The sequence below is a fragment of the Oncorhynchus masou genome, chromosome 12, assembly GCF_036934945.1.
Source record: "Oncorhynchus masou masou isolate Uvic2021 chromosome 12, UVic_Omas_1.1, whole genome shotgun sequence".
Classification (NCBI taxonomy): Eukaryota; Metazoa; Chordata; class Actinopteri; order Salmoniformes; family Salmonidae; genus Oncorhynchus; species Oncorhynchus masou.
In genome coordinates, this window is record NC_088223.1 from 63,537,019 (window position 1) to 63,550,547 (window position 13,529).

General features: G+C 42.9%; 1 protein-coding gene across 2 annotated transcripts in view; it reads left to right on the forward strand.

Annotated features, from left to right (window-relative positions):
* Positions 1–13,509, forward strand: part of LOC135550637 (chromatin complexes subunit BAP18-like) — a 13,691-nt gene extending 182 nt beyond the window's left edge. Inside the window, exons 1-6 of one of the 2 annotated variants that reach the window (XM_064981630.1) lie at positions 1–136; positions 265–359; positions 11,857–11,958; positions 12,248–12,474; positions 12,703–12,807; positions 12,933–13,509. The exon at positions 1–136 is cut by the window's left edge and continues 182 nt beyond it. In XM_064981630.1, coding sequence (XP_064837702.1) covers positions 116–136; positions 265–359; positions 11,857–11,958; positions 12,248–12,474; positions 12,703–12,807; positions 12,933–13,015 — 633 coding nt within the window. In that variant the 5' untranslated portion in view covers positions 1–115 and the 3' untranslated portion in view covers positions 13,016–13,509. The remainder of the gene's footprint in view (positions 137–264; positions 360–11,856; positions 11,959–12,247; positions 12,475–12,702; positions 12,808–12,932) is intronic. The other variant, XM_064981631.1, reaches the window with a different exon arrangement.
* Positions 13,510–13,529: the final 20 nt, after the last annotated feature.

Genomic DNA, 13,529 nt, shown 5'->3' on the forward strand with positions numbered 1-13,529 from the left:
TGTTGAAACGCTTAATTTGCCGCCTTTTATTGTAACTACCCTGCTGACGTTAGCTTCCCCTAAGACATTTGCTATTGTTGTTGCCTGGGATAGCAAGCTACAGTAACAGCCCAAAATGACTTCAGCCTCTACTAAGGTACGAACAGTCTAAGATCTTAAATAGTGCTTCTCTTTTACTAGTAACCATAGTGTGAATGCGTCATATGATATGGCCCTAAGCTAATTTAATACTATTACGTTTCCATGTCTCTATTTCTGTGACAGGTGGGAGAAATCTTCTCTGCAGCAGGAGCAGCCTTCACCAAACTGGGTGAGCTTACCATGCAGCTGCATCCAGTAGCTGACTCTAGCCCTGCAGGGTGAGTGTACACTCTCTTTCACTCACTCAAAACAATATGGGGATTAAGGTTGAGTTATTCCACAATAAGAGTGATGCTGAGACTCCGATTTTCACTTTAAAATATATGTCAAACAAAACCCATTGATTGCTAAGTTAAACATACCATACAACTCTATGCACAAGGACTACTTAACCATTTCCATAGAAAATTTTACAAAAACACATTTACTTGAATAACAGTGCGGATGCAACGTTTGGTAATAGAATGACAGCACAAACCATCAAACATTTTCCAAAAGTAAATATATTTTTGTTAAAAATAGTAGTAGCAACCCGTCATGATTTTTAGGGGGGGCTTGCCTGTTTTGCATGTTATTTTGGCATTAATATGTGTCACATATCAGTTTTGAACAATGTAGAAATATATATTTAGTTAATAAAGCTGCAAACAAACATGGTCTCTTTTTTTTTTTTTTTTTTTTTTTTTTACTTGGGTAAGGCAGCTCCAAAATCAGGTGTTTTCGCCGAGCTCAGTCAGTGCTTTCTGTGGTGGTGGGGCAAGCCAGCAGAAAATACAGAGCCGTGGCTTCGGGATTGGCTCAGTATTCTGTCACTCATGGGGACTTTACGGCACTGCCATGTAAGAGGAGACATTGAAAATTCAAGCCCTTTGGCTACTGTCATAGAAGTGCCCATCCAAGAAGGCTCAAGGTCATTGGCCACAGATACAATTACGTCAAATCATATTATATGTACAGGAGTTTTGATTGGACTGATCATGTCAACATCATACTTTCAAAATCTTAGCTAGCACTCATCATCATGAATCAAGTCAAATCAAAATCAAATCAAATTAATTTATATAGCCCTTCGTGCATCAGCTGATATCTCAAAGTGCTGTACAGAAACCCAGCCAAAACCCCCAAACAGAAAGCAATGCAGGTGTAAAAGCACGGTGGCTAGGAAAAACTCCCTAGAAAGGCCAAAACCTAGAAAGAAACCTAGAGAGGAACCAGGCTATGAGGGGTGGCCAGTCCTCTTCTGGCTGTGCCGGGTGGAGATTATAACAGAACATGGCCAAGATGTTCAAATGTTTGTAAATGACCAGCATGGTCCAATAATAATAAGGCAGAACAGTTGAAACTGGAGCAGCAGCACGGCCAGGTGGACTGGGGACAGCAAGGAGTCATCATGTCAGGTAGTCCTGAGGCATGGTCCTGGGGCTCAGGTCCTCCGAGAGAGAGAAAGAAAGAGAGAATTAGAGAGAGCATACTTAAATTCACACAGGACACAGGATAGGACAGGAGACGTACTCCAGATACAACAAACTGACTCTAGCCCCCCGACACATAAACTACTGCAGCATAAATACTGGAGGCTGAGACAGGAGGGGTCAGGAGACACTGTGGCCCCATCCGATGATACCCCCGGACAGGGCCAAAAAGGAAGGATATAACCCCACCCACTTTGCCAAAACACAGCCCCCACACCACTAGAGGGATATCTTCAACCACCAACATACCATTTTGAGACAAGGCCGAGTATAGCCCACAAAGATCTCCGCCACGGCACATCCCAAGGGGGGGCGCCAACCCAGACAAGAAGATCACATCAGTGACTCAACCCACTCAGGTGACGCACCCCTCCTAGGGACGGCATGAAAGAGCACCAGTAAGCCAGTGACTCAGCCCCTGTAATAGGGTTAGAGGCAGAGAATCCCAGTGGAAAGAGGGGAACCGGCCAGGCAGAGACAGCAAGGGCGGTTCATTGCTCCAGAGCCTTTCCGTTCAGCTTCACATTCCCGGGCCAGACTACACTCAATCATATGACCCACTGAAGAGATGAGTCTTCAGTAAAGATTTAAAGGTTGAGACCGAGTTTGCGTCTCTCACATGGGTAGGCAGACCACTCCATAAAAATGGAGCTCTATAGGAGAAAGCCCTGCCTCCAGCTGTTTGCTTAGAAATTATAGGGACAATTAGGAGGCCTGCGTCTTGTGACCGTAGCGTATGTGTAGGTATGAACGGCAGGACCAAATCAGAGTGATAGGTAGGAGCATGCCCATGTAATGCTTTGTAGGTTAGCAGTAAAACCTTGAAATCAGCCCTTGCCATGACAGGAAGCCAGTGGATGGAGGCTAGCACTGGAGTAATATGATCAATTTTTTTGGTTCTAGTCAGGATTCTAGCAGCCGTATTTAGCACTAACTGAAGTTTATTTAGTACTTTATCCGGGTAGCCGGAAAGTAGAGCATTGCAGTAGTCTAACCTATAAGTGACAAAAGCATGAATTAATTTTTCTGCATCATTTTTGGACAGAAGGTTTCTGATTTTTGCAATGTTACGTAGATGGAAAAAAGCTGTCCTTGAAACAGTCTTGATTTGTTCTTCAAAAGAGAGATCAGGGTCCAGAGTAACGCCGAGGTCCTTCACAGTTTTATTTGAGACGACTGTACAACCATTAAGATTAATTGTCAGATTCAACAGAAGATCTCTTTGTTTCTTGGGACCTAGAATAAGCATCTCTGTTTTGTCCGAGTTTAAATTAGAAAGTTTGCAGCCATCCACTTCCTTATGTCTGAAACGCATGCTTCTAGTGATGGCAATTTTGGGGCTTCACCATGTTTCATTGAAATGTACAGCTGTGTGTCATCCGCATAGCAGTGGAAGTTAACATTATGTTTTCGAATGACATCCCCAAGAGGTGAAAATATATAGTGAAAACAATAGTGGTTCTTAAACGGAACCTTGAGGAACACCGAAATGTACAGTTGATTTGTCAGAGGACAAACCATTCACAGAGACAAACTGATATCTTTCCAACAGATAAGATCTAAACCAGGCCAGAACTTGTCCGTGTAGACCAATTTGGGTTTCCAATCTCTCCAAAAAAATGTGGTGATCGATGGTATCAAAAGCAGCACTAAGGTCTAGGAGCACGAGGACAGATGCAAAGCCTCGGTCTGATGCCATTAAAAGGTAATTTACCACCTTCACAAGTGCAGTCTCAGTGCTATGATGGGGTCTAAAACCAGACTGAAGCATTTTGTATACATTGTTTGTCTTCAGGAAGGCAGTGAGTTGCCGTGCAACAGCCTTTTCTAAAAATTTTGAGAGGAATGGAAGATTCGATATAGGCCGCTAGTTTTTTATATTTTCTGGGTCAAGGTTTGGCTTTTTCAAGAGATGCTTTATTACTGCCACTTTTAGTGAGTTTGGTACCTATCCGGTGGATAGAGAGCCGTTTATTATGTTCAACATAGGAGGGCCAAGCACATGAAGCAGCTCTTTCAGTAGTTTAGTTTGAATAGGGTCCAGTATGCAGCTTGAAGGATTAGAGGCCATGATTATTTTCATCATTGTGTCAAGAGATATAGTACTAAAACTAAAACACTTGAGTGTCTCTCTTGATCCTAGGTCCTGGCAGAGTTGTGCAGACTCAGGACAACTGTGCTTTGAAGGAATACGCAAATTTAAAGAGGAGTCCGTAATTTGCTCTCTAATAATCATGATATTTTCCTCAAAGAAGTTCATGAATTTATTACTGCTGAAGTGAAAGCCATCCTCTCTTGGGGAATGCTGCTTTTTGGTTAGCTTTGCGACAGTATCAAAAATACATTTCAGATTGTTCTTATTTTCCTCAATTAAGTTGGAAAAATAGGATGATCGAGCAGCAGTAAGGGCTCTTCGATACTGCACGGTACTGTCTTTCCAAGCTAGTCGGAAGACTTCCAGTTTGGTGTGGCGCCATTTCCATTCCAATTCTCTGGAAGCTTGCTTCAGAGCTTGGGTATTTTCTGTATACCAGGGAGCTAGTTTCTTATGAGAAATGTTTTTAGTTTTTAGGGGTGCAACTGCATCTAGGGTATTGCACAATGTTAAATTGAGTTTCTCAGTTAGGTGGTTAACTGATTTGGTTTCTTTCATTTAATGTTCATGTTATGGGGATTTTTATATAAAGGAAATTTGTCTTTTGTGTCTGTTGAAAATTAAAGATTACTGACAGAGCCATAAGAAAATATTGCTTTATTTATCTGATCATATTGGAATATATTTGTTAGGTTTTCAGTAGGTTCAATTAGGTTCACTTGACTATATGCGTCATTTAAAAATTTTTCAATGAACATTCGAACAGTCCGGCCCTCGGCTTGTAGCTAAATTTTTTATTTGGCCCTCCGTCCATTTGACTTTGACACCCCTGATCTAGGGTATTGCACAATGTTAAATTGAGTTTCTCAGTTAGGTGGTTAACTGATTTTTGTCCTCTGACATCCTTGGGTGGACAGAGGGAGTCTGGAAGGACATCAAGGAATCTTTGTGTTTGTGAATTTATGGCATGGCTTTTGATGTTCCTTGGTTGGGGTCTGAGCAGATTATTTGTTGCAATTGCAAACGTAAAAAAAAAATGGTGGTCCGATAGTCCAGGATTATGAGGAAAAACATTAAGATCCACAACATTTATTCCATGGGACAAAATTAGGTCCAGAGTATGACTGTGACAGTGAGTAGGTCCAGAGACATGTTGGACAAAACCCACTGAGTCGATGATGGCTCCGAAAGCCTTTTGGAGTGGGTCTGTGGACTTTTCCATGTGAATATTAAAGTCACCAAAAATTAGAATATTATCTGCTATGACTACAAGGTCCGATAGGAATTCAGGGAACTCAATGAGGAACGCTGTATATGGCCCAGGAGGCCTGTAAACAGTAGCTATAAAAAGTGATTGAGTAGGCTGCATAGATTTCATGAATAGAAGCTCAAAAGACGAAAACGTCATTTTTGGGAGGGGGAATTGAAATTTGCTATCGTAAATGTTGGCAACACTTCCGCCTTTGCGGGATGCACGGGGAATATGGTCACTAGTGTAGCCAGGAGGTGAGGCCTCATTTAACACAGTAAATTCATCAGGCTTAGCCATGTTTCAGTCAGGCCAATCACATCAAGATTGTGATCAGTGATTAGTTCATTGACTATAACTGCCTTTAAAATAAGGGATCTAACATTAAGTAGCCCTATTTTGAGATGTGAGGTCTCACAATCTCTTTCAATAATGACAGGAATGGAGGAGGTCTTTATCCTAGTGAAATTGCTATGGCGAACACCGCCATGTTTAATTTTGCCCAACCTAGGTCGAGGCACAGACACGGTCTCAATGGGGATAGCTGAGCTGACGACACTGACTGCTAGTGGTAGACTCCACTAAGCTGGCAGGCTGGCTAACAGCCTTCTGCCTGGCCTGCACCCTATTTCAATCTACTGGCAAATCATTTTTAATCCTTGTCATATGAAGAGTTATAATGAAGAGAAATTTTGAATAAAATGTATCAGTGCTCATCGGCCATTGGACATAAACATGACACAAGTTGGAAATCTCAAATTCAGTGGTTTGGTAGGAATCAGTGGCTGTGTGGTGCCAAATCTGAGATTAAGGGGCTCTTTTCCAAATTTAAAATGATAAACAGTCAACATTGGCCATGTTGTCAATGAAGCATGATTTGTGCCACGCTCAAAACAACTCCTAACTTGGTGGACCGCCTCATCAACTGTTCAAGTGAGCCAAGCACAACAATGTGAGTCCAAAAATGTTTTGTATGCTGCCTCTTAAATTATGTTATATACCAGGGATATACACTGCTCAAAAAAATAAAGGGAACACTTAAACAACACAATGTAACTCCAAGTCAATCACACTTCTGTGACATCAATCTGTCCACCGAGGAAGTAACACTGATTGACAATACATTTCACATGCTGTTGTGCAAATGGAATAGACAACTGGTGGAAATTATAGGCAATTAGCAAGACACCCCCAATAAAGGAGTGGTTCTGCAGGTGGGGACCACAGACCACTTCTCAGTTCCTATGCTTCCTGGCTGATGTTTGGTCACTTTTGAATGCTGGCGGTGCTTTCACTCTAGTGGTAGCATGAGACGAAGTCTACAACCCACACAAGTGGCTCAGGTAGTGCAGCTCATCCAGGATGGCACATCAATGGGAGCTGTAGCAAGAAGGGTAAGATGTTTGTAGCCCATGTGCCTCGCCCTAATAATTTGGATTGCCTTTTATCCACTTGTCGTCCCCTAGTGCCATAGTTTGTACATCTCAATTGTCATGAGAAATCACATTTGTTTAAGCAAGTCAGCCATATCAGCTACATTTTTTAAAAAGAGCGTAAATGAGGCTGAATGAACTGTTTCGCTGCCAGACAAGGCTCTGCTGATAGCCAGGTGTAGCAGTGGTAAGATGTCGGGACAGCTTTATGTAGGCCCTAACAGTTTGTGGGCACAGTTTGTCACTGTTATAGTGCAATTAATGCATTATTTAGTGTTGTGTAGTGGCTTTGCTGGTATGTAATTCCACTTTAAACATGTTTTGCCCCACCAAGATTTACATGCTAAAATCGCCACTGCTAGTTGTGCATAATTATATGGTTTAACTTTGCAGTCGTTTGTTTGACATACATTTTAAAGTTGAAAATCTCAACATCACTCTGTTACCGTGGAATTGTCCAGCAATAACAGTAGCAGTGATTATTATTTATTTTTTGTCCGTTTACAAAGATTGCATAGAAAATAGATGCGACAATTTAATTTCCATTTAACTGTCTTGTCAATAAAAACAGCTGGATGTAATCACGTCACACCAAAAACAAACTTTTTCGCAATAACCTACATTGTCGAATCATGTAGTAATCAACAAAGAAAAGTGTTAAACAAATCAAATATTTTCTTCAAAATAACCACCCTTTGCCTTGATGACAGCTTGCACACTCTTGGCATTCTCTCAACCAGCGTCATGAGGAATGCTTTTTCCAACAGTCTTGAAGGAGCTCCCACACATGCTGAACGCTTGTTGGCTGCTTTTCCTTCACTTTGCGGTCCAACTCATCCCAAACCATCTCAATTGGGTTGTGGTCGGGTGATTGTGGAGGCTTGGTCATCTGATGCGGCACTCCATCAATTTCCTTGGTCAAATAGCCCTTTTAAAATCTGGAGGTGGGTTTCGGGTCATTGTCCTGTTGAAAAACAAATGATAGTCCCACTAAGTGCAAACCAGATGGGATGGCGTATCGCTGCAGAATGCTATGGTAGCCATGCTGGTTAAGTGTGCCTAGAATTCTAAATAAATCAGTGTCACCAGCAAAGCACCATCACACCACCTCCTCACAGTGGGAACCACACATGCAGAGATCATCCGCTTACCTACTCTGTATCTCACAGACACAGCGGTTGGAACCAAAAAGTTCAAATTTGGACAGATTTCCACCAGTCTATTGTCAAAGCAAAGCAAGTCTCTTCTTCTTATTGGTGTCCTTTAGTAGTGGTTTATTTGCAGCAATTAGACCATGAAGGCCTGGTTGACGCAGTCTCCTCTGAACAGTTGATGTTGAGATGTGTCCGTTCCTTGAACTCTGTGAAGCATTTATTATGGCTGCAATCTGAGATGCAGTTGACTCTGCAGCAGAGGTAACTCTGGGTCTTTCTTTCCTGTAGCGGTCCTCATTAGAGCCAGTTTCATCATAGCGCTTGGTTTTGCAACTGCACTTGAAGAAACTTTCAAAGTTCTTGAAATGTTCCGCATTGACTGAATTTTTCTGCATTTTGTTACGTTACAGCCTTATTCTAAAATGGATTAAATACTTTTCCCCCCTCAACAATCTACACAAAATACCACATAATGACAAAGCAAAAACAGGTTTTTAGAAATATTTGCATGTTTATGTAAATAAGTAATGTTTTTATTTTTAATGTGTATTCAGACCCTTTGCTATGAGACTTGAGCTCTTGAAATTGAGATCAGGTGCATCCTGTATCCATTGATCATCCTTGATGTTTCTATGACTTGATTGGAGTCCACCTGTGATAAATTCAATTGATTTGGAAAGGCACACACGTCTATATAAGGTCCCTTAGTTGACAGTGCATGTCAGAGCAAAGACCAAGCCATGAGGTCGAATTGTCCATAGATCTCCGAGACCTGCTTGCAGTTTGCCAAAGGCCATGTAAAGCACTCTCAGACCATGAAAAACAAGATTCTCTGGTCTGATGAAAACAAAATTGAACATTTTGGCCTGAATGCCAAGCGTCACGTCTGGAGGAAACCTGACACCATCCCTACGGTGAAGCATGGTGGTGGCAGCATCATGCTGTGGGGATGTTTTTCAGGGGCAGGGACTGCGAGACTAGTCAGGTTTGAGGGTAAGGTTAACGGAGCAAAGTACAGAGCGATCTGCTGAAGGACCTCAGACTGGGGGCGAAGGTTCACCTTCCAAAAGGACAACAACCCGAAGCACCCAGGCAAGACAATGCAAGAGTGGCTTCGGGACAAGTCTCTGAATGTCTGAGTGGCCCAGCAAGAGCCCGGACTTGAACCCAATCGAACATCTCTGGAGAGACCTGAAAATAACTGTGCAGCGATGCTCTCCATCCAACCTGACAGAGCTTGAGATGATCTGCAGAGAAGAATAGGAGAAACACCCTAAATACAGGTGTGCCAAGCTTGTAGCATCATACCAAAGAAGACTCCAGGCTATAATCGCTGCCAAATGTGCTTCAACAAAGTACTGAGTAAAGGGTCTGAATACATATGCACATTTGATATGTTTTTTTTTATTTGATAGAAATTAGCAAAAAATTCTAAAAACCTGTTTTTTTTTTTGCTTTGTCATTATGGGGTATTGTGTGTAGATTAAGGGGGGGAAATGATTTAATACATTTTAGAATAAGGCTGAAACGTAACAGTGGAAAAAGTCAAAGGGTCTGAATACCTTCCCGAATGCACTGTATATGTTTCACGAGCCCACAAAAGCCAGCATTTATAGAACGCAAGAATTTACTAATTTGCCATATTCTAATAATTCTCATGTGCCAACATATCTCCACGGTCCCTGCCATGGTAAAACTTGCTGTCCTGTAGATCTGAAATAATTGGATGGTGAAACTTGCATCCAGCCGACCAGAAAAAGAAGGCGAAGCAGTTCAGGCATTCTTGAAAGTCAGGACAATCCTTGTCAAGTCAAATCAAACTTTATGTCACATGCGTCAAATACAACAAGTGTAGACCTTACTTACAAGCCCTTAACCAACAGTGCAGTTCAAGAAGAGTTAATAAAATAGTTAACAAATAAGCTAAAGTAATACAATAACAATAACAAGGCTATATACAGGGGGTACAGGTTAGTCGTGGCCAACAATTTTGAGAATGACACAAATATTAATTTTCACAAAGTTTGCTGCTTCAGTGTCTTTAGATATTTTTGTCAGATGTTACTATGGAATACTGAAGTATAATTACAACCATTTCATATGTGTCAAAGGCCTTTATTGACAATTACATGAAATTGATGCAAAGAGTCAATATTTGCAATGTTGACACTTCTTTTTCAAGACCTCTGCAATCCGTCCTGGCATGATGTCAATTAACTTCTGGGCTACATGGACCCAAAATATCTTTTTTTTTTGTTCCCCGAGCCACTTAGTTATAACTTTTGCCTTATGGCAAGGTGCTACATTATGCTGGAAAAGGCATTGTTCGTCACCAAACTGTTCCTGGATGGTTGGGAGAAGTTGCTCTCGGAGGATGTGTTGGTACTATTCTTTATTCATGGCTGTGTTCTTAGGCAAAATTGTGAGTGAGCCGACTCCCTTGGCTGAGATGCAGCCCCCACACATGAATGGTCTCAGGATGCTTTACTGTTGGCATGGAGTATATGTAAATTGCCATCATACAAACTGAGGCAGCAGACTTTGTGAAAATTAATGTGTCATTCTCAAAACTTGGCCACGACTGTACATGTAGGTAGGGGTGAAGTGACAATGCATAGATAATAAACAGCAAGTAGCAGCAGTGTAGAAAACAAATGGAGGTGACGTTAATGTAATAGTCCGGTGGCCATTTTGTTTAGCAGTCTTATGGCTTGGGGGTAGAAGCCGTTAAGGAGCCTTTTAGTCCCAGACTTGGCGCTTGCCGGTAGCAGAGAAAACAGCCTGACTTGGGTGACTGGAGTCTCTGACAATTTTATGGGCTTTCCTCTGACGCCGCCTATTATATAGGTCCTGGATTGCAGGAAGCTTGGCCCCAGTGATGTACTGGGCCGCACGCACTACCCTCTGTAGCACCTTATGGTCAGATGCCGAGCAGTTGCCATACCAGGTGGTGATGCAACCAGTCAGGATGCTCTCGATGGTGCAGCTATAGAACCTTTTGAGGATCTGTGGACCCATGCCAAATCTTTTCAGTCTCCTGAGGGGGTAAAGGTTTTGTCGTGCCCTCTTCATGACTGTCTTGTTGTGTTTCGACCATGATAGATCATTGGTGATGTGGACACCAACGGGGCTGTAGTAGTGCGGGTAGAGTTTCTCAAGTTCCTTGATGTTAATGGGGGCCTGTTCGGCCAGCCTTTTCCTGTAGTCCACGATCAGCTCCTTTGTCTTGTTCACTTTGAGGGAGAGGTTGTTGTCCTGGCACCACACTGCCAGTTCTCTGACCTCCTTATATGCTGTCTCATTGTTGATCAGGCCTACCACTGTTGATATCAGCAAACTTAATGATGGTGTTGGAGTCATGTTTGGCCACGCAGTCGTGGGTGAACAGGGAGTACAGGTGGGGACTAAGTGCACACCCATGAGGGGCCCCAGTGTTGAGGATCAGCTTGGTAGACGTGTTGTTGCCTACCCTTACCACCTGGGTGCAGCCCGTCAGGAAGTCCAGGATCCAGATGCAGAGGGAGCTGTTTAGTCCCAGGGTCCTTAGCTTAGTGATGAGCTTTGTGTGCACTACGGGTGTTGAACGCTGAGCTGCAGTCAATGAACAGCATTCTCACATAGGTGTTCCTTTTGTCCAGGTGGGAAAGGGCAGTGTGGAGTTTGATTGAGATTGTGTCATCTGTGGATCTGTTGGGGCGGTATGCGAATTGGAGTGGGTCTAGGGTATCCGGGAGGATGCTGTTGATGTGAACCATGACCAGCCTTTCTAAACACTTCATGGCTACCGACGTGAGTGCTACGGGGTGGTAATCATTTAGGCAGGTTACCTTCGCTTCCTTTGGCACAGGGACTATGGTGGTCTGCCTGAAACATGTAGGTATTACGGACTCGGTCAGGGAGAGGTTGAAAATGTCAGTGACGACACTTTCCAGTTGGTCCGCACATGCTTTGAGTACACGTCCTGGTAATCCATTTAGCCCCGGGGCTTTGAATGTTGAACTGTTTAAAGGTCTTGCTCACATCGGCTACCGAGAGCGTTATCACACAGTCATACAGAACAGCTGGTGCTCTTGTGCATGCTTCAGTGTTGCATGCCTCGAAGCGAGCATAAAAGGAATTTAGCTTGTCTGGTAGGCTCGCGTCACTGGGCAGCTCCTGTCTGGGTTTCCCTTTTGTAGTCCGTAATAGTTTTTAAGCCCTACAAAGAAACAATTGTATCTGCCGTTTCCATTTCGCACGGGGTGATAAATCTGGGTCAATGGAAACCTTCCTACGGACTCTTCTCCTTCCCATTACTATGTCCTCTCCCCAGAGCCAAATGGACAGAGACGGAGGTCGAGATGCTGCGGTCAGCTGTGCGGCGCTTCGGTGATGATCTGAACAGTATCAGCTCTGTGATTAAGGAGCGCACTGTGTAAGGACCCTTCTGTCCCCTCTTTCTTGCAATCCATGTTTATTCTATCCTGCCACACTTTCAATCTTTCTTTCTCCCTCTCTATCTCATCATACTGCACCCACTCTTACAATCTTTCATCCATTGATCTTGTATCTTTACTGCCTTTTTTCTAAAGAAGACATCTGGTGGGGTTGACTTCAACTCCTGACATCTCTGTTGGCAAATGACCTTGTTTACCATTATACATCCTGTTTAAACCTGTATGAAAATCACATAACCAATCTGTTGCCTCCTCTGTTTTATGCAGAGCCCAGATAAAGACAACAGTGAAGAGGAAACTGTATGAGGACAGCAGGGTGCCCCTCTCCTCCGACTCCCCCAAAAAGATCACCAAGAAGACCACAGTCATCATGGCAGCCGCACTAGCACCCGTGGCCCCCACTGTCATCGCAGTGCCCACCTCACAGGTTGTCGTGACTACAGGGCTGCAGAGCCCGTCTATGCCCACTGCCATCAAGAAACAGAAAACGGCAGGTAAGTGGAATGATACAGGCCTTTACGTCATGGGGCAGGGATTGTAATGAATATGGCTTGTATACTGATTTTAGTTTATTCGATTTTCATCCATAGTCAAAAGACAGACATTTCTTTTGAAATATGCTAACTCTTTTCGAATCAATACTTGTGATGCGTTTACCGCAAACATTGGCTGACTTGAATGTATGTGCAAGTTTACTAACATGTTTCCCTGTCTGTGTGTAGATGTGACGCTCAGTGCTCTGAATGACTCTGATGTGAACAGTGACTTGGTGGACATTGAGGGACTGGGAGATAGTTCCAACACCAAGAAGCTCAACTTTGATCAAGGTGAATGATAATGTCTGCTCCATCACTGGCTCTCAATCAACATGGTTCACATTGTGGCATTATGCCAAAGTCCAAGGTATTTAGCTGAATAGTGTCTTCATCAGTTCTGTCTTAAATCTATGTAGCTCATCTTGTTTTCCCAGAAAGCCTCAACCTGGACTCCAGCCTAATCATGAACTCCAGTGACCTGCCCCTCCTGTCTCGCTGACCTCTAACCCACTGTACCATTGGGTTGGAAACACTCGGTCCCTATATCACCAGAGCAGACTACAGTTAGTATCTTTGTTACAGAGCATTTTTGGACACATTTAAGCAGATGTGTATTTTTATGAACAGACCCCTCCCCATCATGTACTTCTCTATTCAGTCATTTCTACTGAGGAACCCTTCTATTTGGCTGTTTCTCACAAACCTAGTTTGTGATGTATAGCTTTTTTGTATTGTAACATGTATTTGCTCTGCTAATTTTCAAAGTAGTGTATTGCAGCTACATATGCTGTTCATGATCTCCAGAGAGAAATGGTGTTTGAGTGCAGATATCCATCGTGTAACGTAGTGAGTGTACATGTTGTCTACCACTGGTTGATATTTATAAATGCAAGACACCAGCTATCCAGCTATTACTGGTATTTCATTTTGTTCACAATGGTTGTGCATGACATGATTCCTCTTATGTTGATGTGTAGTAAAATGTTAATCTCTTTTGTGTCTGTTTCACTGGG